At 28.2% G+C, this 25,205-nt stretch overlaps 5 protein-coding genes across 7 annotated transcripts; 2 read left to right on the top strand and 3 right to left on the bottom strand.

The window, feature by feature from the left end:
* Positions 1-567: 567 nt before the first annotated feature.
* Positions 568-1,451, bottom strand: LOC123261192. 2 transcript variants are annotated; one of them, XM_044722716.1, is made up of 3 exons: positions 1,303-1,451; positions 1,035-1,206; positions 568-854 (listed from the first exon to the last, which is right to left on the bottom strand). In XM_044722716.1, the coding sequence occupies exons 1-3, from the start codon at positions 1,348-1,350 to the stop codon at positions 634-636; spliced, it is 441 nt and encodes a 146-aa protein (XP_044578651.1). In that variant the 5' UTR covers positions 1,351-1,451; the 3' UTR covers positions 568-633. The 2 variants fall into 2 exon arrangements, with proteins under 2 accessions (XP_044578651.1, XP_044578650.1); XM_044722715.1 differs by having other exon boundaries at positions 568-1,206; positions 1,303-1,450.
* Positions 1,452-3,744: 2,293 nt separating this feature from the next.
* LOC123261226 lies at positions 3,745-8,290 on the top strand. Its single transcript, XM_044722773.1, has 4 exons — positions 3,745-3,896; positions 5,422-5,502; positions 5,592-6,304; positions 7,835-8,290. The coding sequence occupies exons 1-4, from the start codon at positions 3,855-3,857 to the stop codon at positions 8,214-8,216; spliced, it is 1,218 nt and encodes a 405-aa protein (XP_044578708.1). The 5' UTR covers positions 3,745-3,854; the 3' UTR covers positions 8,217-8,290.
* Positions 8,291-10,710: 2,420 nt separating this feature from the next.
* Positions 10,711-11,739, top strand: LOC123260639. The gene is made up of 2 exons (XM_044721857.1): positions 10,711-10,898; positions 10,970-11,739. Exons 1-2 carry the CDS (start codon positions 10,863-10,865, stop codon positions 11,585-11,587), a joined length of 654 nt encoding a protein of 217 aa, XP_044577792.1. The 5' UTR covers positions 10,711-10,862; the 3' UTR covers positions 11,588-11,739.
* A 1,995-nt stretch (positions 11,740-13,734) lies between these two features.
* LOC123261112 (zinc finger protein 135-like) lies at positions 13,735-17,543 on the bottom strand. Its single transcript, XM_044722605.1, has 3 exons — positions 17,025-17,543; positions 15,990-16,811; positions 13,735-14,789 (listed from the first exon to the last, which is right to left on the bottom strand). Exons 1-3 carry the CDS (start codon positions 17,199-17,201, stop codon positions 14,238-14,240), a joined length of 1,551 nt encoding a protein of 516 aa, XP_044578540.1. The 5' UTR covers positions 17,202-17,543; the 3' UTR covers positions 13,735-14,237.
* Positions 17,544-19,576: 2,033 nt separating this feature from the next.
* On the bottom strand, positions 19,577-25,038 carry LOC123261565 (protein jim lovell-like). 2 transcript variants are annotated; one of them, XM_044723225.1, is made up of 6 exons: positions 24,399-25,038; positions 23,177-23,329; positions 22,741-23,097; positions 22,376-22,647; positions 20,485-20,832; positions 19,578-20,406 (listed from the first exon to the last, which is right to left on the bottom strand). In XM_044723225.1, exons 3-6 carry the CDS (start codon positions 23,078-23,080, stop codon positions 19,765-19,767), a joined length of 1,602 nt encoding a protein of 533 aa, XP_044579160.1. In that variant the 5' UTR covers positions 23,081-23,097; positions 23,177-23,329; positions 24,399-25,038; the 3' UTR covers positions 19,578-19,764. The 2 variants fall into 2 exon arrangements, with proteins under 2 accessions (XP_044579159.1, XP_044579160.1); XM_044723224.1 differs by having other exon boundaries at positions 19,577-20,406; positions 22,741-23,329.
* Between the last annotated feature and the right edge of the window lie 167 nt (positions 25,039-25,205).

Below are 25,205 nucleotides of genomic sequence, written 5' to 3'. Positions count from 1 at the left end.
TGAATTTTTAAAAATACTCAAACATTTTAGTGATTATAAGAATAATTCAAATATATTTTAGTTATTCTCAGTTCCCCAAAATATTCAAGAATAATTACCTTTGCATCACATAAATCAAGAAAAAAATTGCATTAGTGTAACTATAAATTAAGATGTAATAATATTTTATTACACTGCATAAAAATATTCATAGCATTAAAAGTATAATATTTTTATCTTACAGTTAAAATTAACGACGTATTCCATAAAACAAATCTTATCCCGCAGAACATTAATGTCTTCACCAGCATTGAATTGCAACGTTATAACGTTTTCATTTTTAAAATTTATTGAAACATCAGAGATAATCGTATAATTATAATTATTCAATTGCTCTTACACAGTTTTCATAAATAATTAAATCAAATATTTGAATAATAAACAATTAATACTTTCAACAAAAAATTCAAATTTTTTTAACTAATCACTATAAATAATTTTACAAACACTTACAAGGAAATGAAAAATTTTACAACTTTGCAAACAGTTAATCTTTTTAATAAAAAAAAGCTTTACTACTGTGTCATATAAATAAAAAAAATCACCCTCTTAATGCTTGTAGTATGATTAGAAATAATGGTCAATATTTACTGGTTATTTTTTTTTATAGGGCGTAGGATAGTCCGTTAGAATGGGCCCGGTAGATAAAATAGCACCTGGACCACCTAATAATCCTCCCTTATTGGCAAACCAGCCATTGCCGCCGAGAAGACCCGCGGGTTCGAGTCTGTCTGTATAAAATCCATTATCATCCAGCCCAATAAAATTCGCTAGTCCATTCATATTTGTAAATTGTCTGGCTTGTGTTGTGTCAGCTGGAAATATCGAACTTAATTTGGTAATAGTGTCTTTCAAAAAGCCTAAACTATCCTGAAAAAATTCTTGTGGCGAAAATTGAAATCTTGACAGGAGTGGATAAAAAAAATTCGTAAGTAAATTATTCGATACTGACGCAATTTCTTCATTAAATACTGGCTGAATATTGGTGTTGGTACCGTTTTTATCATTTTCTGGTAGATTTCTCGGTTGTATTATTTTCGATATTGACGACAATGCCTGGGCTAAATTACTTTCAATACTTTTCGATTGAGACATTCTATAATTTTGGCCTACTTCATTTGAGCGCTCAATCGAACGCGCCACTGGCTTAGATTCTACTTCAATGCACTGAAAAATATAATATAGAATAAAAAAAAAAAAACAAAACACTGAATAGAATAATTTGTTGTATCAAAGATTAGTATTTAACTACTTAAAGCTTACCATCAGAGCACAGAAGACAAAAACAAAGATTAATATTATTTTCTTCATTATAGTTTAATGAGAAATAACAAATATGAAATAAAACTTTGGAAGTTTGTATGATGAATCTCGATTCAATATAAAAGGTATTAATAAAGCGTCACCGAGTATTCCAACGGTATATATATATAAGTTTTTTCCAAAGTGATCTTCCTCTAAGCTTATATCTTATGAGGGTGCCCGTATTGAATCAAATCAAATCACGTTACGAAACATCTTTTACATTTATTCAAAAAGAATGTGATAAAAAAAGAAAACAAACAATGTGAGTGTGCTAAGAAGATAGTACAAAGGTTTTGCGTAACAAGTAGCATTATTATATTTTTAATTTGAATAATTGGTTTTAGTACACCAAAATTAATTAGTCGGTTAACATATGTTAACCACATTCTTGTGAAAAATGCCAGTGGTTTTAATATTGTTGATACTTGATTGTTTAAAAAGTTCATATTTTTACTAACTATTATCCACGTAGAAATTATAATAACAACATTTAATTTCAAATGGAACATCAATAATTTTTTTAAATCAACTGTCTGGTAACTCTCTCTTCTCTCTCTTTAAGAACAATTGAATTGGAAAGAAGAAGTAGTATAAATTTTTTATAATGCACTGATAAAAACATTAACTTGACTCAAGAGCCAAAATCTTAAATCAAGAATTCCATTTTGAAGAAAATGATTTTCTTGAGTCAAGAAAACAAATTCTTGAGACAAAAAAAATTTACTTAAATCAAGAATAATTTCTTGACTCAAGAATTTATTCTCTTGACTGAAGAAAATCATTTTCTTCAAAATGGTATTCTTGGTTCAAGATTTTGGCTCTTGAGTCAAGTTAATTTTTTTATCAGTGTAGTATATTATTCACCTAGGGCAGAAAAGTAAGAAATGTATCAGATCACACGTAATTTGTTGGCCAATTACAAACATGTGATCTGAGGCTTTCTTATTTCCCACCCGAGATGTGTATAGTATTTTTCTACTCGACGGAGACGGAAAGCGGCAATTTCGTTTAGCGCAGCGGAACAAAAGTTGACATTTTCCGCCCGGAGGAAAAAAAAGTATGACTTTTTATACACTTATTATACTGTAGCATAATACTTTTTATACGATTAAGACGAATATAGCGTCACCTAACACAGAATTTATACTATATTTGTATCGCGAAATACTAAATTTCACTTCAAGATAAGCACCAAAAGTTTGTATTTTCATTCTCAGTTTTGTAAGTTTTTTTTTAAGTACAAAACTTTTCATTTTAACAACTTTGAATAATATTTCCATTATATTATTCAGTCTTAGAATATCTTAGCTAAATATATTCTACAGAAAAAAATATAAAAAGTACGAATATGAATATTTTTAGTGTTTCAAAAAATTTCTAACATTAATTACGAAAGATATTATTACAAAAAGACATAAAAGTACAACAATATAAATGATAAAATTAAATAAAAAAATAATAGCAACAAAAATCATAAACCGGTCAGGCATAGTCACTTGAAATCCTGTAGTGACTTGCCTTGAAACAACTGGCGGCAATATACCCCATGGAATTTTACTTTTATTTGTAACGATTAAAAAAATAAAATACTCGAAATAAATTGATGAAGTTTTTATTTGTAACACGGGCGTTAAGCTTAGAGTTATTTTCCCATATGCTTTACTATTTAACGATTATTGTCTTTTCCCCAAGATTACTTTACTTTGTATTACTTCTTTTATTGAACCGTTTCTCTCAGCTCGCTTTTTACGCTTTTTACTATTCAAATTGCTTTAGAGTACTGGAAAATTGAACACTCGAGGTCATCAAGTTTTAACCTCGAGAATTTTCCTCCTTATAAACTCATATATATGGAGAATTTTAAAATGTATAGTACATCGTTATTGATTATTTATTTTTTTTACTATTATTGACTTTTCAATTTTTTTCTCAATATACTTCTACTCCTTTAAGTAAAAAAAAACTACTGAACATATTATTTTTATCAGTAATTTTTGAATTATAAATTAAATTAAACTATTATAATTATTTAATAATTTAATAATTTAAAATTAAAATATCTCAGCAAAGAACTTGAACTTACATTGCGAATTTGTAGATAGAGTTGAATCATATCCCATAATATAATCATAATCATAATAAAGATGTGATGCTAAACAGTCAACAGTCTAAAAGGAATGTCTAAAGAATTGAATAGAGGATATAAGACAAAATATATTACATGGATATACGAGTACGAGCGAGTGTGTATAACGTGCACCGATTAAAAGATGCGAATATTTAAATACACGGATGGATAAACAAATGTATAGGTATAAATACATGCACATGTTGTCTTGAATAAATCTATGTGTTTGTCAGATACCGGCGGCAATGCCGAAGACCTCAAACCGTTACTGACTCTTCGATTCTCTTCAGTCTTAGTCTACCGATCGTCCGGCAAAGTTTACTGTTCCTTCACTTTAATTCTTTATTTTTAAATTTAAAACAATTAACTACTTAACAAAATCATGAAAACTTATTTGCTGTTCATTTTATTAATACTCCGAGAGGTAAGCTTATAACAATAATAATAATTGTAATTACGACGGTTTAATTTAAGGAAATTCCTGACCCTTTGAAACATAACAAGAAAGTTGAGTTTAATTGTTCCACTAGTAACAATATTTTGTAGAGAACAATTAAAAATTAAATTCACTTTACTCTCACAATTTTGTACTTTATAATTTGTAATATAATACAATGATACCTCGATTAGTTTTAATAGCACAATTAAATTGTATTTTAACAATTTAATTTAATAGACAGCTTAATGAATATTAATTGATTTTCTTGTTTAAAAAAAAAAACGTATATTGATCATGATTGAAGCATTAATTAATTAAATTAATTAATTAAATCATGTCAAATGTTAGTCGGAATGATTTCAATAATTGAAAATTAAAAATCAACAAACATAAAATAAATAAATAGTACATTTTTTTTTGCAAATAGTTATCACTTGAGATTCTATAAATTTGTATGATTTCCCAAGAGCCTCCTGTCAAATGCAATTAGCATCCTCGATAATGACACGTCTGTAACTAAACAAGGTTCATATTCGAGAAACTGGGTCACCGATTTATTCTGACAAGTTCTGTACTAGTAGCTTCTGGACTTATCAACGTCCTGTCCGATAATTATCCTTGATGTTTATAATATATAGTATATATATTTATATTTCTAAGGCACTATAACCGCTAATGAATCAGGCATCGAGTTCAGAGGCTAAAGTCTTAAATGACACGGCGCTAAGATGAAAGCTTTTTACATTTATTGATCCATTTTTTAATACGTCAATATTTTAATATCTTCATACTTTATAAATATAAAAAAAATAAGATACTTTAGAATATTTCTGAGGCTGAATAAAACGAGTTTATCAAGTAATGTTTGCATTATAAATTTAAAAAATAATATGTACAAACAGAGCATAAAAAACTGAGCAAATTTTAAGCTAAAAAGCACGGGAATAAAATATGTAATGAATAAAATAAATATTAGTTTTTACCATTTTAAATAATAATGTTAAAAGGGTTAAAATTGTGAAATTCTCTTCTCATAAATATTTTTAATTTTTTATTGAAAGTTTTTTTTTTAATTTTTTTGGGAGAAATCAGTTTTTCAATACGCAATTTTTAATAAAATTTATAACCTTTAGAAAATTTCAATTTATATTGACTAAAATTGTCACCCTTTATAACTTTTTTACATTCTATATAAAATTATTCAACCACGCTCATGAATACAACTTGAAACTTTTAAATTCCCAATAATGTATTCAGTTAGCGATAATTTTATCGAATTTATTAACTTTATTTATCTAAAAGTTTAAGGACAATATAAATAATAACGTTAAGTAAATAAATATTTTTTATCTATTAAGTCATCTCCTCTTTTTCACAAGTACCTCCGTAAATATAAAAAGCGATGAATTTATTATATACTCCCTAGTATAAGCAAAAAGTGCTTTTTCTCCTTAACAAGAAATATCGAATAAATATAAAATAAATAAATGTAATAAAAAATTGTATACAGGCAAGCGCAATTCCGGCGAAAAAAAGTCCAGCATTTTCAACTCCAGTTTACTCGGACTCTTATTTGCCAGCAGCGATGCAGGTAATATAAATTATACGAGTAATAAAAAATAAAGAAATATAGTAGCATGATTTATGAAGGTAACATACAATTTTTTACTTAAACTTCAGGTTATTTTTTACGCGGTTGAGCAGCTGAAAGCTCTTCAAGTGGAAGAAGTAGAGCAAACGACAATGATACCAACGACGGTAGTAACAACGACGGTAATAACAACAACAATTCCAACTACTAGTTCTCATAAGCCGGGACAACAGCAACCAGAAACAACAGTTCCATCGATTGAAGAATCGTCGACAGAAAAGCCTGTATTAAGTCAAGAGGCATCGATTGTTGAGACGGTTAATTCAAATGACAATCCTAGTACTCCTTCAAGCGACAATGAAACGCCAGAAATGGGCGAAGAAACCCCAGAAATAAATTATGGAACCCCCGAGACAAATCACGAAATCCCTGAAGAAAGCCATGAGAAACAAGAAGTTCATCAAGAGACTCCTCAACCAGAAAAAGACATTACGCTGGTAGATTACTCAAAGGATAAACTCACCGATCCAGTCTTTACAGCTTCAATTAGCGATGAAACTCAACAAAATAATAAGCCCAGTTCTTTGCCGGCGTCATCATCGTCTTCAGAAGAGGACTCGTCTGAGGAAGATAAAGATGAAAAGGATGAGAAAAAAAAAGAACCTACTGTCGATAGCGTCGTTCAAGAAATTTATGGTATCATGAAGCCCCAGAATAAAAGTAAGAATTCTGAGGAATCTGAGTCAAATGAGTCTCGAGAGTCTAGCGATGAAAGCGATGAAGAAGAGAATGAAGAAAATAGGTAAACTTTGTTTATTATTTTAAAGATACTTTGTCTTAATGGTTAAGTTTCAGAGAAACTTTTATAGTGATTAATTAAGAAGCAGTTTATAGATTATTATACTTTTAAGGATTAAAGTTTAAGCAGACTTTTTAATTTATTTAAAAAAATAATTGTACTTTTGTTTTTAATAATTGCAATTTAAGTACAATGTAAACTTTATACAGTGAAGACGTAGAAAATATTAAGCTTTGTTTGATTTACATTGTTATCTATTCATCGAAACACTTCATAGTGTAACAGCCACTCTCAATAGCGAAATAATCTGCTTAACTTTCAAGACAACTATAAGAGTCAATTATTGAAGCTAAGGCAGGAAAATAAGCTGAAAAAACTAGAATAAAAATTTAAAATTTTTATGAGTAAAATTTTAAGATGAACAAACATTCTGGAGAAATTGGAAGACTTTTTTTTAACTTTTAAATAAATTAAAACAATAAAAAATTAATTTAAAAATATTATTTTAATATTTTTTGATTATTGATCACATAAAATATACTTATTATTTTTTTAATTTTGAAAATGTTAAAAAAAACTTTTAGACGCACATTTATTCTGCGGAACATGCAGATTTTTTTTTGCTACCACAAAAGTGAAAAAAAAAATTAGTTGTCTGTAAAGTCGGTTTACGGACGATAGTTTTACGTGATAACGTTATAAAAAAACGTTGATGAAAAATTGCATACTTTTATGAATTGAATTGAATTATTATCACTGAATTATCATTATTTTGTATTTAAAAATTAAAAAATTTTGAATATTTAAAAATTATTTTAACAAAAAAATGGACTTGTTGATACATTGTTAACTAAAAATTGATACAATAATTTGATAATTGATATAATTATCATTATTTCTAATTAATATTAATTATTTTATTATTTTATTATTAATTTATTTATTTATAATTAATAATATTGATTAACAATCATTAATATTATCAACAATAATAATCTGATATAATTTGACATAAATTTTTTTGAAACTATTTAAAAACATTAATTTTTAATTTTCAAATATTATTAACAGTTTTTGAAAATTTAATTTAAATAATTTGTTTAAATATAATCACGAACAATTAGTTATAGACCAGTGTTCTAACTGCTAGCTCTGACGTCTCGCGAAAAGAGAGATATATGTGACACAAGCCAATGCTTGGGCCTCTCTATCGTTTGTTGCGCGCTCTCGCTTGCACGCACAGGCTCAGGCGGAACGTTACATTTTTTCGTGTGCGCTGTCGGTATTCATCAATTTATAAGACGTTATCACGTCAAAAATAATTTATAGTAACGTAGGTAATCATTAAATATTTGAACGGCCATAAAAAATATCACGAACCAAATAACCTAGTAACTCGCGTTAATAGCACCCGCTCAAATCCGTGGATTATAAAATAGCCAGAAAATTGATTTCTAATTATTAAATAATTTATTACCAGATGCGGTTGGTCTTTTACCATTAAATAATGACTAATAAATTTTGATTATTCAGGTTCACATTACTAGGCGAAAAAGTAACGCAAGTTCCACGACCAAGTCTATCGACCTACCTGAGACGTTCCAAGATACCTCCTAAGTGTTCCGTTCAACAGTTAGCCCTTTTGTATGATGCACTGAGTAAAGACGCGAGAAAGCAAGGCTTTGCTAAATTTTCTGGTTACTCTGATGAAGTTCTGAAGACCCTTAAAACATCCGCGGAAGGTGGAATAGGGCCGCAGCTTCAAAAGCTCTTGGAAAAAATCTTAGAGCACAACGACGTCACTAGAGACGATGCCAAGACCAAGGTCACTGCAATGCTCAAAGAACTCAAAGAACCCGCCAGTGAAATTAATAAAGACCTTAGACTTCTGCTGCCACTACGCTTCAACCCTTAATCAATATTATAAATTATAAGTCATAACATGTTTCATTTTTTTTATTTCAAATCCATACTCATTTCCATTCTTTTCATCTTCAATTTTTTCATTCTCTTTGTTACATTATTATAATTATAATCAATAAACTTTCATTAATAAATTTGTATGTTTTTTTAGTTAATACGTACTTTCAAATATATGTTTGAGCTTGTTAAAAGTTTTATTATTACTCTGAAAAACCAATATTTTAATGGGCGAGTAAATTTAATTTGTAAAGTTATTTTGGTGAAACATTTGAATGTTTGAGTGCTTTTACTTATTCAGAGAATATGTTTGTAAGCAATTATATTATTCCATTTTCGGGAGTAATTGACCGATCTACATGTAAATCATTCATACAGCACTCAAAAGCTCTTGATGCCCGAAGCTTATTGCACTTTTGAATTATTTATTCGCGGTATGAATTTTTATAAACGAAAATAAACTTTGATGTTATATTCAAACGCTTAACTCGATTTATGTTGAAAATGATAAAAAAATGTAAGCGCTTGAGAAGATCAATAGAATCATTATATTTTATTGAAAAAATAATTTTTTTTATTATATAAATTCAATGCGGATAAGTTATTTTTTAGTTGCTCTAAAAAGACCAACAAAATTCGTGGAACAACATATAACTTATTTTTTCAAATTAATTAATAATAACTAGCAACCTTACAGTCATTATGTGACTGCCGTGACTTGTGAACTATAAAAAATTAAAATTTTGCTTTATTAAATAATGACTTTCGTTAAATTTCACTGTACTTTCTTAAATATTGACGCTTTTAAAGATATAAGCTCATCCCGATGTTACACTCATTGAGAGTTTTCATTTGAGTACCCACATGCATTTTGATATATTTTTCATATATACATATGTATGATATATATAAATATATGAAAAATTGATGTGGGTACTCAAATAAAAGATCTCAATGAGTGTAATGTCGGGATGAGCTTATATCTTTAAAAATGTCAATAATTTACAAGATATCTGTTAAATTACACTGTACTTTCTTAACTGTTGACGTTTTTAAAGATATAAGCTCATCCCGATGTTACACTCATCAAGAGCTTTCATTTGAGTACCCATATGCATTTTGATATATTTTTCATATATTGATATACATAAATATATAAAATATATGAAAAATTGATGCAGGTACTCAAATGAAAGGTCTCGATGAGTGTAATGTCACACAGTAAAAAATTTTTCGTCAATGTGTAAAGTGTAAAAATTTTTGTGTATAAAATTACACTCTAGTGTGTAGAATTTCACATTCTCATGTGTTGATTTAATACATTAGAATGTAAAATTAACATTAGTTTGTGTAAAAACAGTCAGTAACACAAATATTTGTGTTAAATTTTACGAAAATTTTTTTACTGTGCAGGGTGAGCTTATATCTTTAAAAATGTCAATATTTCACAAGATACAAGGTCATTTCTCAATTATGTATCTAGAGATAAAGCATTTTTGAATGCAGCCTAAATACTTATCATAATAAATTGACTATCGGTGAGAATGATATGAAACCTTGAAAAGGCACAATTAAAGTAAATACCTTTGCAATGACACTAAATTTCACTAAAAAAACCGATTTTATTATATGACTATCCTAGACACAAAATTTTTCTTATTCTCTTAATAATATAGATTAACAAAATAAATTCTTTTATTGTAATATTAATTTTAAAAAAATATTTTAATTGAATAACTGCTAAATAAAATCAGAGCGAGTAAATAATCTCTCTATAGATATGATCTTTAAAGACAAAAAAATGTTATCCTAACAAAAACAAAAACTCAACTTTATAAAAATTTACTCAAGTACCTCGTTGACGTTAAATGAAAAACAAATGTTTATCGTTTAAAATGTATAACTTAAATCCTTAAAACTTTTTTTCTCAGTGCACTTCTAACTTAATGAATAATAAATATCTCACAACGCAACTCTTCAAAATAAAATAAGCGTAAAAAAATTTTAAAAAATAAAAAAAAACAATTTAAGTCACTAAACTAAATATTTATAAATGCTTCGGAGTTCTATTGTCCTCGATCCCTACTAAAGAGGGAATTCATCAATGATTAAATGTGAAACATGAATGTGTGTATATTTACAATAAATTCAACCGAGTCGCAATTTGATATGCTTTTACCTGTCTGTATTGTTTTATAAAGTTCTATTATAAACCGCCTAATTAAAATAGTTTTCATTGTGCTTCTCAATGGAACTATCGGTTTCATTCTGTTGAATTGGAAACCAAAACATCATAGATATTATATTATATTACAATATATTATATTAACTGTGTAATGCACTATAACGAAGTCACCCTACGTGACAAGAGTACAAAATTCATTAGGCAATCCTGCATTGAATATTTGGGCCGAAGACATTGGCGCAGAATTATTAAATAAAATTTTTCATTTTATTTCAAGTGTCAATTGTTGTGTCTATCATATAAGAAAATATTAAAATCGACGCCTTTGTCAATCTCCTTGATATAAAAATGTCTTACGGTCGATAAGTCCTTCAGTTATACTGCAAAAGTAATCATCGATGTTTCACTTTAAGAGTCATACAAACAATTCATTATTACGAATATTGTAAAATAAATATGAATTTTATCACAAGTTTGTTTTTTATATTTTCCGTAAGTTATTTTTTTTTAATATCGATATGATAAAAAAATAAATATTATTAATATGTAATTTAATTAAATAGATAAATTTATTAAAAACAAATGGTTCACCTCAAATAACAAAATTAGTGCCACTGGATGACTGGGTTGCCTTCAAAGAACGCACTAGTCAAGTTAACCCGTTGGATAAATTTTTTGGAAAATTACGAGCAACTTATGACTTTATATTTCACAGACCCGACAATGTCAGTAATGTTGAAAAAATAATTGCCGATGACAAATCATGGGCTACTGAAAATTCAAATAATAAAAATCACGATAGATTAATTACACCGATGTTGCCACTATTCAATCACATTGTTTTTAAAAATAATAATAGTAATAAGAAAAGTGAAATTGATATGAACAAAAATTTATACATTAGATTGTACCCGGAAGAAAATTTAATGTCAACACATGAAAGTTCAATATCTCGCATATCGAAAGATGATGAATGGCCGGATGATGTAGAGACTGTAGAACCATTGAGTCAAGTAGAAATTGATAATGAGAATATTGATAGATCAGTTGAAGCTGTCACACCATCACAATCGAGCTTTCAATTTCCTATTGCTGTTGTTCGTGCTTTTGCCAAGTGGCTTGAATCCATTCTCAGTTACACACATCAAGCCTACTCAGCATTTGCTCAAAAAAATAATTAATTTGTTTGCTAGCCTAGTTTTACTCAATATTCGAGTGTTTTAAATTCAATTAAAAATATTTAATTAAATGATAAATCAATTAAATTGTGGTAAATTTGTGTAATCGTTGTACTTAATAAATAAAATTTAATCGATACTATTTTATATATAAATAATTTATGTATTACGACATTAATATTAACACAATTGAATTTGTGCTATTAAACTCATTACGAAATCACATTTTCATTTTAATAGGTGTACGTAACATGTATAGATTATTACACATATATGCATATATATTTATTAATCTTTTATTCATTTATTTTATTCAAAAATATTTCGGTTTGAAAAATACATATTATTTTATATTCATTTATAATCATTAATGTTATTAATTATTATTTTTGTTATTTTAATATTCTTTTTGGCAATTAATATCCTTTACATTTCACACTCATCGGTTTATTTTATAATTGTATAATTCAATCGTTCTTCCTTTTTTTATTTCAATTAAAAAAAATATGTTGATCATATTATTGGTTACTTAAAATTTCTTTTTACAAAGAATAAATATTTTTCAAATAATTACTAAAAAAAAAAAAAAAAAATGAAAAAATAATCAAGTTTAGCGTATTGACATTAAACTATGTGCAAAGTCTTTGGTTTTCTTCACAATATTTTAATGGAAGATTATCAACTGTAAATATTTAAATAAGTAAAAATCACAATAAATAAAACTTCTATAAGCTTCCAATAAACTACTCCTTTTTGTTCGTATATTTTTTTGAATAATCACAAAAATTAAAAATTAACTACTTACTAAGTGAAGTCTATTATGATTTTTATTTTTTTAAATCTTGAGATATCTATAATCATAAATCTAAATAATATTTTTAATTATTAAAAATGTCATTAACATTATTCAGTATTTAATAATCAATTTATCGATGGTTAGTGATATGGAAGAAGATACAATCGTCGCGACAAAGTTGTCGTTATTGCAGTCATATTATTAACATTAATTGGAATATTTTTATGATTATTTATTAAAATGTTTAAAATACTGTAATTGATATGGAAATTTTTTATATCTGCAGGAAGATCAATTGAGTCACTTTTATTTATCATTTTTAAATATTACCCGAAATTTTACTGTTGATCATTATAATTTAGATACTTAAGTAGTTTAGGTATATACAAATTAATGTAATTATTCCACTGTTTTCACGTAAAATTTTACAATATTTAAAATAAATTTTAACTATTAAAACACACTACTAATCATTGAATTTGCAAATTTAACAATTTATTATTTCAAATTACATACATCAGAATACAATCAAAGAGATCGATAAAAGATGTGTATAAAAAATTATTAGACTTTTTCTTTATGAAAACAACCAACACTAATTCTTATCCAACAATTTTACACTTGGTCTTACAATTTTTAAAAGTCTACAATTCTAAAGCTTACCATAAAATTTTAATTCAAGTTAATCTAATATTTCTACACACATCATCAAAACTTAAATTTTTAATTACAAAAATTGTACTCTGAAGTATGCAATGAAAAATTATTAATATTCTTTTGAATTAGGTAATTTAACTGTAAGCAGAGTAAAATAAATATTCATCCTCCTTGATAGCAATTTTAATTATTTCCTTATAAATCTTAAGACTGTAGACTAGATTATGGTTAATAAAAAAACCTATAAAAATTAACTAGTCTTACAGTATCATAAACCACAAATAGATTGCTTGGTTTATAATTCACTCCTACTGCATTGCAGTGACTATAATACTTAAATAAAAATTTTAAATTACCACAAGAAAAATGCCTACTGTTAAAATCAATCGTTTTTTCTTAAATAGTTCATGATAAATTAAATAAATTAAATTATAAATTATTTTAAAGTCATTTATGTTTATAATAATTTGTACGCGAAAATTATGTTTTGATTAATTCAATGGATAAACCGGTAATATATTAATGATAATGATAAAAAATAATGGGTAGTAAAAAAATGCTCTCGCGTAAGATTCTAAAAAATGTCTAAAAATTATTATTAACTCTACAATACTTAACTTAAAAAAAATGAAATACTTTTTAATAATTAATGAAATTATAAAAGTAAAAAAAATACTTGATTAATTTTTGATATTAAGAAATAAAAATAAATAACTAAAACTCAATTTGTCCGTAGTAAAATAACATTTAAATAAAAAAAATCACCGTTACGTAGTGGCACATTAAATGTTCTAAGTGAACAATCGGCAAAGCAACCTACAATGAAGCTGGTCACAGCCAATGGTGCAGTCAGTTTCGTATTTATAACGAACTATAGACAATTGTCTCCTAATATTAAAACATCAATTGTAAAGCCCACTCTACCTTGAACCATTACTCTCATACTTGCTTTAATTAATCTACATTTACATTAAAAAAAAAAAGTTCGAAAAAAATTACTTGTCTCATAAAAAATTTCCTAAAAAATTATTATACGAACTATTAAATATTAATTGTATAAAATAATAATCAACGTACACGTACTAGTTATTAATGATGAATGAAAAATTCAATAGCTTCGACGTAATAAATAATAAAATGTAAATTAAAAAAAAATTATTTCTTTGAAAGCATATTTAAATTACTTTTTAATTTAATACACTAAGACGGCATCAAATACCTCGTATTTTGAGGCAAAATTTCATTCATATTTACAGCCGGTTGTTGATGAATCCCGTTTTCCTTTAAAGCTTGTTCTTTGTATGCGGAAAAAGTTTGACTCAATTGCTGATCTTTGTGTAAATTTTGTATATGTTGCAAGAAAGAGGCCGGCTCTTGTTTGATAAATGTTCCATCTTTTAATATATAGCTCAAGTCATGTTTTAAAACATCCCCGACTGGTTCGATGGTTTCTTTCACTTCAATCGGCACTACATCCTTTTTACTTTTTCCGCGCCTGATGCCCAAATGTGTTTGTGTGTGCTTATTTAAATGGTCCTTGCGCGAAAATGCTTTCTGGCAAATGTTACACGTGAAATTTTTATCTCCTGAGTGGATCACAAAGTGCCTCGTTAAATGCTCATTTCGTTTAAATGCTTTCTGACAGACCAGACACTTGAATGGTCTTTCGTCCGAGTGACCTCGCATGTGCTGGTCTAAATGTTCTTTTCTTTTTAGCATTGCACCACACTCTTTGCATTGATACTTACGTTCCTGAAATTTTAATAAAAATTAATTAGTTATTGCCATACCTTAAAAAAAAAATATTGTTTTTTTTTTTTTTTTTTTTTTCAATAAATTCCACTTAAGCATTAAATTAATACTATATTCAAAGTTTTCATGACAATTTTTGTGATTGTACGAGTGACACATAAATATATCCAGAATTTATCTAAAACATCAAATTTTATGAAAAATCCGTAGTTATTTTGTGTGTGTTTATTCGAAATTAGACCAACACTTGAGCTACACGAAAAAAAGTAAACTGTAATAAATAACAGTCGATTTATAATAAGAAATGATCAACTGCTAAAAATTACCATTTCAAAGAGTAAAATCGTGATTTTACTATTCACTATATAATATCTACCATTTAAACGTTGCAATTAACTCTTTATATGGAAGAAAATACTATTTCAAACAGTAATATTTGCTATATAAATGTCTAAAATGTTAAAGTATAATAATTAAGAATTCAAACTTTGATATTTATCATTTCGTACCTAAAAAATGATCTTATGATATGTAAAAAGTATAAAATAAAATTAGTAAATTTCTAATACAAGCAACGTCAATATTTACAAAGTAAAATGGTAAATTTTAAACGCAATGCTAAAAATCAAACTGTAATTAACTTGGTTGGACTGGTAAAATGTTTATTTTAAAAGTATAATTTTTACTGTTTCAAATATTAAATTCTCCCAGAGTGAGACCCCCTTCTCTTTCATCTGAGTTCCTCTTCTCCTCATAATATGGACTATATATTGAGATGGCAATTTTTACTGTTTAAAACTGTAATTTTTTAAGATGAAAGAGTCATTATTTACTATAGTGACAGCTACTAATCACTTATTGTAGATATTAAATTATAAATTGTGGCTTTTATACTTTCTACATTAAGTTCTGTAATATTTATATTTTTGCCACCCTGATGTCCGCTTTATTGTTTGAAACTATAAAAATTAACCGGAATCCGAGTGAATATTACAGTTTACTCTTTTCCGTATAGTTATTGTATGCGCTAATAAATAAAGTACGGAAATTTCATACTGAACATTTGAATTTTTCGTAAATATTCCTTTAAACGGTTATTTTGTCGTTTGGTTATTTTGTCGTTCGGTTATTTTGTCTGCAGTTATTCAATCGTGATACAAAATTAATAATAATAATGAAAATTACTATGAAAAAGCTTACCTGAAGATGAATTTGAATATGTTGATCAATATCCAATTTTTCTTGAAAAAACATATTACATTCAGGACAACAGTAAAGAAGAGAACCGTCAATAGATGTTGCAATTTTAATTTCACCGAGTTTAGCACGAAATTTAGTTTTACGTTCAGTTTTAGGTGAATCTGTTTGAATTTGCTGTTCAACTTTCATAGGCGGTTGTACCGCTGTTGCAGTACTACTACTACTACTGCTGGTCATTGGATCAGTCTCAATATGAATATTCAAGTCAGTTGGATTAATACTTCCCGCCAGTTGATCTAAATTTAAATATGGATTTACATTCTGTAAATTGTTACGAAAACCTGGAACACATGGAATATTGAGAATATTGTTTTGCGGTTGTTCACTTCTCTCTTCCTCAACATCAGATTTGTCTTTCTTCATAGGCTCGGACTGTATTTTAATTAATTGCTGCAATGTAGCCAGTGGTAGTTTACCAGCTTGTAATTTTTGAAAATACTCTGCCATAGCTGCATTTTGCAGCTGTTGGATACTGTGCGGTTGATCATCATTACTGACATTGGCGTTGCTTGCACCACCATTCACATCTTCTTGTTTAACATTTACTGTGGTATCAGGTTGCGATGTTGTGGGCAAATACATATTTGGTAATAATCTCACCGGTAAACTGTTCGACGACGTACCACCAACACTGAGCAGTGAATTATTTTGACTATAGTTCGGAATGTTTATTGTTTGAAGAGCTTGCTTTTCACACAACTGCATCAGAGCGTTTGAGTTTGACCATAATAATGACCCTGGATATTTATTGGCATGGTTTGTCTGTAAAATATTTTTATTTCAATATTATTCAATATCTAAATGTTAAGAGTTATAAACAAATAAATACATAAATATAAAAAATAATTCATGAGTAAATTAAAAATTATATTTAAAACTATAATGAATAATTTTATTGAAAAAAGAAAAAATAATTTTAGTTACCTACTGATTCAAAAAATAAATTTTAATAAATAAATTATAACAAATAATTACCAAAATAGTTTGTTTTCCTGAATCACTCGATGTCGTAGTTGTGTAAACAGAACTCTGAACACCAAGTAACTGAGCCGAAGTCGTTGTAAAATTAGAACTTGATATAAAATTCGCTCGTGATGTTATTTCCGAAAACTGTGGTAATCCTTGAATACCATTTTGCTCCGAAAAATTCATTTTAAATAATTAATAAAAACAAATTATTTTTTTTCTATAAAATGAGTGGTCGTGTTAACCTTAAAAATGTCCGTCTCCGTGTTGTTTTAGAGTTTATTTACCTCACAGCACTGTGATATGCGTGGTATTTATTATTAATTTCATCTTGATTAAGAACTTTTAAGAACTGAGCGTACACCGGCTGAATATATAATAATTAATCATCATAATTTTAAAAAATTACTATTTGTTTAATATTTCAGAGTATTATATCACAGGGCATGTATAGGTCTATAATTGCTTGTACTTGTATTTATTCTACAATGCAGATCGCGTCTATGCAATATGGCTACAACCACAATAAGAATTATTTTTCAATAAGCACGTCGTAAGTGCAGAGGTTAGCCAGCCAACCAGCAATCAATCAATCACCAATCACGTTTTAGATACAAGAGAAATTTTTATTGCTATTAAAAAAATTATTTATTAATTGACAAGTTTTAAAAAATTTATATTTTTAATACATTTTATTTATTTTTTTTTATTTTATTTATTTATATTATAAATTTAAAGTATTTATTTATAAATTTTTAAATAATAATTGTTTATTATGAATTGTGGAATTACCTTTACATGATAGTTACTTTTACCAATCAAAGATGGCGTATAAAGGTAATACTGAGACGGACATAATCAAAAATAAATGAGGCAAAATATATCTCATATATTTTAAAGATAAAAACTAAAAATAACCGCCATTTAAATTACTCTTTTTTTTCTATATTTGTTATAATTTGAAACGAACAAATAAATAAGAGTAAATATTTGTACTCGTAAAAAACAATTCAACAAGTTACAAAACTGTCACTAACTTCAAAACTAAACTCTGATTATGAGCGCTTTGAGTTTTTTTTTAATTATTGAAATAGAAATGCACAAAAAATATTTTTGAAATTTTACAATTATTAATAACAATAAAATAAAAAATAATTATGTATGTAATTCATGCACAAACCTTGACGAGAAAAAAATTCGTTGAAAAGTTTATCGTACGGCTAGAGAAGATGAAAAAAAAATACTCCATTTGCCGCCAATTGTTGAATCAAAACATTTGCATTTTTTAAACGTTTACTAATTGTCACTTGACACTTGATTGATACAATTTGTCATTTCAATTAAATTATTTTAAACAATAAACTTAACACATATATATAACTTTAACTGAACAAAAACGTTAATGAGCCGGACTTTGGACTAATTTACTGAAAATTGTGTCAAGAATTCATAAAATGTCTCTTTAATTAATAGAAATCATTATTTATCATTAGTTTAACATTTTATTCGAATGTATAACGAAGAACGTAGGGTAAGATAGCCGCGACATTACCCGTACCGTATACTGCGTCTCTTTCTGTTGAATGCTGAACCAATACTGAATACTACGCTCGGGTTGATAAGATGGCGGACTACTTTTCCCGCGAATTTAAAAATGGCGCCAATATTTAAATTATTAAAAACTGATAAAAATTAATTTTTCATTTTTATTAATTACCTATTTTTATACCGAAATTCTAATTTCAAATAAGAAAATTAAATTTTATAAACTTTCAAATTTTATATTTATTTTTTACATATATATGACAGTATTTTTTTTTTAAATCAAACATTAATCCGATATTTCTTATTCAGTAATAGAGACGTGATAATAAATTAAAATTTTAGACTAAATTACCTAAAATTTAATGACTTATTAAATAATAGTTACATCAATATTGATGTAAATGCATCATACGTTTAATTTTTTTTTTTTTTCTACAAATATATTGTATTATTTTATATAAAATTTATCAAGTAGACTGTTAAATATATTTATTTTTAATTCATTTCAATAAGTGTATAATTTTATAACTATAATAAAGAATTATATACTAGAGACAGTAATTGTAAATATTTTGTTTTACGATTCTAAATTTAGTTCAACATTTTTTACAGATCACTCGTAAATATGTTAAAAATAAAATATTTTTAAAATTACAGAAGGTTTTATTTTTTGAGTATATTTATAATGATCCTGAGATGATTCTTTACTTGGAAAAAAAATAATATTCCATTAAAAAAGTTATTTATGGTTATAAAGTATTTATTATTTGGAAGTGTGACTATCGTAGAAAAAAACAATATCACAAAAGCAATTTGATTCAAAAATAATCTAAGTAGATAATAATTATAGCAAAAAGCTTATAAATTATAACTCTTTTAAGGACAAAATAAACATTTTACTGATCAAATTATTTGATTATTAAATTTTATACAAGAGTTTTCAACAAACGCATGCTTTTAAGAAATAAAAAATATAAATAAAGGTAACAAAAATTTTTATATTCAAAATAGAATAAATAATCATTAGAATATCCGAAACTCATCAATACTAAGTGCAAATTTTTAAATGCCATAAAGAGTTATTGACTTATAGTTTAATATTAAAAAAGAAGCAAAACTAAATCTAACACATCAATTTGTACCTTTTGAATAAATATTATTTCGAAAGAAAAGTGTCTTTTATATCACTTTGTTAATGAAATCTCTACGTAACTTCATCATTACATTCATGAGCATCATCATCATTATTTTTAATGCCGACTCCACCATCGATTTCATCATCAATATCTTTACAACCAATATCCTTGGCACTTGTTTCTTCATTGCTGCTTTTGCTTTCATCCCCTTCAACTTCTTCAACGATATCTTGTTCCTGATCCAAAAAGTCTGTTGGTACAAATTCCATATTTTCGTCACCGTCATTGAGATCCGATGGTCCAGACAGTGAACAAAATTCAATATCACCATCAGTATTTTCTATTTGCTCATCTCCTCCAGGGTCGTCTTCATGCATGCTCATTAAATGCTCGTAATTTGTCGCTGAACTGTCATCATTATTATCAGAGAACATTTCTGTCGGACTTAGTGGAATATCAGGTGGTTCTAGTTTAACTCTTGGTAGTGATGAGGTAGGTGATGTCATTTTTTGGAGACGGATTTTAGTGAATGGTTTGATTGTATCTTTAGAGTCTGGATGTTGACGTTTTGGCACGCGTTTTGGACTAGTTGATGTGGGTGCTGATTTTGAGGTTTTAGATTCTTTGGTTTCGCGTGTAGGTTTTGATGCCTGTGTTGGCGTCGATTGTGTTTTCTTGGACTGAGGTAATAGATTTGGTGGTTTTTTACTCTAAAACCAAAAAAATATCATCAATAATAATTATCATTATTTTTTTTTTTTTTTTTTTTTTATGAAAAAATAAAATACCTGAGATGGACAAGGCCCAGCCAGTCCTTTAACTTGCAGAGCTTCGGCAGCATTAAGTAATTGAGGAAGCTTGTCGTGAGCGACATTAACTTCTCCTCGATACATAAATTTAACAAGGGCTTCAACTTCCCAAAACTTTAGATCCTTCATCAATATAATAGGATGCTGGCATGGGTTTTCACGTAACAAAGTAGCAAGATAATCGCTGCACGAAGATAATATCATTTTATGGCACTTAAGAGATCGCCCTTCGCAGGCAAGAGTCACATCAACAAACTCTTCGGAGTCTAAAAGCGATGGGAAACTGTTTTGCATATTACTGTGGTAACTATTCCACCTCAAACAAACCTAAAAAAAATAACAAACATATTTTTTATTTTAGTTTTCTTATAACCGGCATTGAAAATGCGAGTTTCAATGCCTGTTAAGCCAACCGAAACTAAACAATTTCAGACCAATGCGTCTGTTGCCGGGCAGAAAATGATAATTTTCTGCCCGCGAGATAAAGTTGCAGCTTTATTTTAAATCCTATTAAAATATCTTTTTTTGCTCGACGGGCAGAAAGCGTCAACTTTCGGCCCGCTGCGCTAAACGAAGTTGCCTCTTTCTGCCTTCGTCGAGCAAAAAAATAGTATACACTCCACGGGAAGTAAATAAGAAAGCCTCAGATCACATGTTTGTTGACCTCGGCTTCCCCTCGGCCAACAATTACATGTGATCTGAGACATTTCTTACTTTACTTCCCTAGGTGTGTAATATACTATTGTTTATTTTATACCTTTATAATTGTCATTCTAACCGTTAACTGTACTGAGCCAGGGTGTACCAAAATATAACTTCCTTGATGAACCTCTTAAAATTGGAATTTTGAGTTCCGCTTTTAACAGGAGTTGTGTGTTGGGCATTTCCTGATATATTTTAAGCGTCAGGGATTTATTTGATTTTCATAGAATTTTTTAACAGGAGTTTTGTTTAGGCATTTTTGCTGAAATTTCAAAATTTAAAAATTTGGTCAAACAAGATTCCTGTTAAAAAATTCTATGAATATAAAATTAATCCCTGACGCTTAAAATATGTCAGGAAATGCCCAAACACAACTCCTGTTAAAAGCAGAACTCAAAATTCCAATTTTAAGAGGTCCATCAAGGAAGTTACATTTTGGCACACCCTAGTACTGACATATTATAATTCTGTTGCAAAGCATAAATAAAATTGACAAAAGAAAACTATTCAATTTACAAATAATATTTAATAAAAAATAAACCATTACTTTCTTGAATTGCAGTTTTTAATTTTCTTAATAAGTTTTATAATAAAATGGTATTTTCGCTATTTGTCTAAAACTATCTAGTTCTGGTTGGCTCCAGACATAGAAACTAGGATTTTTAATGCAACTTATATGAAAAATATGGGTGACGCGGAATGAAACACGATTTCAGACCGAGTGATGCCAGCCCTCGCTTCGCTCGAGCAAGCAACTTCACTCTGGTTTGAAATCGTTTTGTTTCATCCCTAGTCACACAATATACTATTATAAAATCAAGCGATTAGCGGCGTTTAAGTTTACTAAGTTCTTGGCAGATCTTAGCATATCTTGTAGCAACAACTTAGGGTCAGTTTTTCAACCCCGGGTTTAAGTATTTTATCATTGTGAATATATCTAAATATCTATATTATATATAGATATATTCACAATGATAAAATACTTAAACCCGGGGTTGAAAAATTGATCCTTTAAGTAACTATATTATTTTTTTAAAAAATCTCTAATAAAACAATGCAAAGTATATTTATTGAAGTGTGTCTAAAATTAATTTTTTGGTAGATGAAGTCAGCCCTGCTCAGAACTTAGTAAACCTGAACGCAGTCATTGATTTAAATTATTCCTTACCTCTGTAGGTTGTTGAGGAAAAGTAGTATTATGAGGTACTTTAACAGTCGGCTGTGATTTTGGTTGCGTTTTACCAGAAGCCGATGATATCGGTTGTTTAACTTTCAGAGGAAGTGTCTTAAAAACAAGAGTCTTTTGGTTTTGCTGTTGTTGCTGCGATTCATAATTTGTCGCAGATGTAGTATTTTTCGCTTGCTGACGAATCACAGACTGTGGTGGTAATCTCATTGGCTTTTGCTCTGTCAAGTATCCTTGAGTATGAGATTGTAACACTAAAAATTATAAAATTGATACCAAGTTGTTATTCAATTATATAAACTGTGATTAGTTTGAGTATAAATATATGATATATTAAATAAGTTTACCGTGATATCGTCTGCCTATAAGCCTGCCACCATGATGAACCCTAAGATGCCGATGAAGATTAGTGGTCCCGCATTGACGAGGATTAGCACCACCTCGTACAACAACAGATCCACAAATACGGCATTGAGCCCGAAGTGGATCTTCGACACATAAATCAAAGTGCGCCCAAACAGCACTTGGATTAGCCATTGCTCTAAGACTGCGAGCGTGAGAACGTACTCTGGTCGCTGGTTGCTGATGAAATGCAGTAGTCGGTAATTTTATTTCATTCAAATAAGACTCATCATCACCGTCAATATAGTCATCATCTTCTTCCTCATCGTCAACTTCATATTTCATAGAATTCTCCAATTTATCTTGCAACAGACGTTTTGACAATTGATCACTCAAACTGTGATAACGCGACCCAAGTTTATTAGGAGTGGTTCCACTTACAAATACTCCACCACTGGATGCCATTCCAATTATTTACTCGCCAAACTGTTATACTGAATACCAAGCTCCAGTTTTTTTAATTTTTTTTAACCGGCTAGTCCTCAGCTTCCTCTTCTATTCTGGATTTTATTATTCCGCTTCGATGCCTGATTCCTAGAGATTAAAATTTTTTTTTATTTATCTACTGACCAAAAACATTTCCTCGATACTAAGGTCAATTGACCTGAAAATAAATAGTATCAAAAAGGTTTAGTAAAAACCGGTCGTCCACTGTTTTTGTCAACAACTTTATGTACCTAGGAGTATTTATGTACATTTTAAATCAGCTTTCCAAATAACAAATATTATCGATAAATTTAATAAAATTTACTATTAAAAATAACAAAACAAGATAAAAATTTGTAGAGGGAGTACTTAAATGCGCGCAGCCGCACTCATTTTATTAGTTTACTTTACCCAAATATTCATTTCGTATTTCGTCTACTATATATATGCTATTATTATCAACACCGTGAGCTACTCTTCGATTCAAGTGTTCGAATTCTCGATAATGTATGTCACAACACTGATTTTAGAGAATCTATTTAAATTTATTTAAAATCCCAATCAGCTAACACTGATCAACTCAACAAAATACTTTTTGTAAATAAAAATAATTTTTTCTCAATCATTAATTATAAAAATATTTTTTTTTTAATTTTAAAAAATTTTAATAACAATATTTATCAATATTAAATTATAATATGTGAAATAAAAAAAGTGCATACAATTAAATCATGAAATCACATTAATACCGAGCGTCATAAGTATGAACAGTGGTATTATACATAATATGTATCTCACACTCGATCATCGTATGCTATATCGACCGACTAAACACGATATGAGTTACTATAAACTAACAAATAGTCATTCAATTTATTTTTAAGTTTAAATAAATATAAATAATAGTAATGAGTACTAACAATAACAGTAAATATAAACAAAAACAATGAAGCGTTACAAATAATAATAAATTATCCAACTACTATTTTTCAGAATTAAATTATAGTGAATAGACATTTTTTTGAGGGGAGAATTTACAAGCTAGCCTATTCGCAAGATAAATGATTGACCGGTTCGGCAAATGGCCGATCGACTACGTCGTTACAATATACGATCTAATCACTAAATTTAAATTACTCAGAAACACGTGGACAACCGTAGGTTATAACTAACTTACTCTTTAAAAATAATAGAACAATTGTTGATAATCATGGATCCTTGAACAATCACATCACGGTTAATTTATTTCTTCCCAGAAATAAAAGATGATCTTGATGATAGGGTTGATGCTAAAAATCTTCTTGATGATTAAAATTACTGCGCAAGATTAAATACAGTTTTAAATAAATAATCCAATTGCAATTGTTTAAGTTGAATTATTGGATGTTGTTGATCCAAGTTAATATGCACACTGCCCCTCGACAAACTAACGATTCCCTCAGATTCCCCCAATACAAGCCGTACCCGGGAATGACTAAAATCGAAATCGGTGTTTAGCGCAAAGCGTGTATGAGCGCATGTGCGACCGCCGGTTGCTCTCTTCACACCACCCTCGTTGCCCTCTACTTGTTTTGTCGTGCCGCATTATCCTCGTCCCTTATATTAGAGCCACATGTATTGTAGGTGTACATATACTTCATGAGTATGAGTGTACAGTCTATGTGTGCCTCTGTTCTCTCTCTCCTTTCGTCTTCAATGATTCTACTATTCTACCCTTCTCCCTTCTTATTTCTTAGGTTGTTATTGTTCTATTGGACTACGTACTAACCATTTTCGTTACGTTCGCTTTTCTCTCTGTTATTGTATGCAAAACATTTTATATAGGTAAAGCCCAATAGATGATCACGTACCAGTATATGATCACTCCATGTATTTGTATATCTATATTCATAAATATAGGTATACAAATACATGGAGTGATCATATACTGGTACATGATCATCTATTGGGGCTTTTACCTTATTAATTTTAAATAATAATTAAG

This window comes from Cotesia glomerata, linkage group LG3 (genome assembly GCF_020080835.1).
Source record: "Cotesia glomerata isolate CgM1 linkage group LG3, MPM_Cglom_v2.3, whole genome shotgun sequence".
Classification (NCBI taxonomy): domain Eukaryota; kingdom Metazoa; phylum Arthropoda; class Insecta; order Hymenoptera; family Braconidae; genus Cotesia; species Cotesia glomerata.
This window is presented reverse-complemented; position numbering and strand designations above follow the sequence as displayed.

Coding starts and splice junctions, on each gene's coding strand:
- LOC123261226 (XM_044722773.1), top strand. CDS start 3,855: ATGAAAACTTATTTGCTGTTCATTTTATTAATACTCCGAGAG. Junction 3,897..5,421: donor TTTTATTAATACTCCGAGAG/GTAAGCTTATAA, acceptor AATTGTATACAG/GCAAGCGCAATTCCGGCGAA. Junction 6,305..7,834: donor GAAGAGAATGAAGAAAATAG/GTAAACTTTGTT, acceptor TTGATTATTCAG/GTTCACATTACTAGGCGAAA.
- LOC123261565 (XM_044723224.1), bottom strand. CDS start 23,200: ATGGCATCCAGTGGTGGAGTATTTGTAAGTGGAACCACTCCTAATAAA. Junction 22,648..22,740: donor TATAGGCAGACGATATCACG/GTAAACTTATTT, acceptor TATAATTTTTAG/TGTTACAATCTCATACTCAA. Junction 20,833..22,375: donor TTCCTCAACAACCTACAGAG/GTAAGGAATAAT, acceptor TATTTTTTTTAG/GTTTGTTTGAGGTGGAATAG.
- LOC123260639 (XM_044721857.1), top strand. CDS start 10,863: ATGAATTTTATCACAAGTTTGTTTTTTATATTTTCC. Junction 10,899..10,969: donor GTTTGTTTTTTATATTTTCC/GTAAGTTATTTT, acceptor TTAATTAAATAG/ATAAATTTATTAAAAACAAA.
- LOC123261192 (XM_044722715.1), bottom strand. CDS start 1,350: ATGAAGAAAATAATATTAATCTTTGTTTTTGTCTTCTGTGCTCTGATG. Junction 1,207..1,302: donor TTGTCTTCTGTGCTCTGATG/GTAAGCTTTAAG, acceptor TATATTTTTCAG/TGCATTGAAGTAGAATCTAA.
- LOC123261112 (XM_044722605.1), bottom strand. CDS start 17,201: ATGAATTTTTCGGAGCAAAATGGTATTCAAGGATTACCACAGTTTTCG. Junction 16,812..17,024: donor CAGGAAAACAAACTATTTTG/GTAATTATTTGT, acceptor AATATTTTACAG/ACAAACCATGCCAATAAATA. Junction 14,790..15,989: donor ATATTCAAATTCATCTTCAG/GTAAGCTTTTTC, acceptor TTAAAATTTCAG/GAACGTAAGTATCAATGCAA.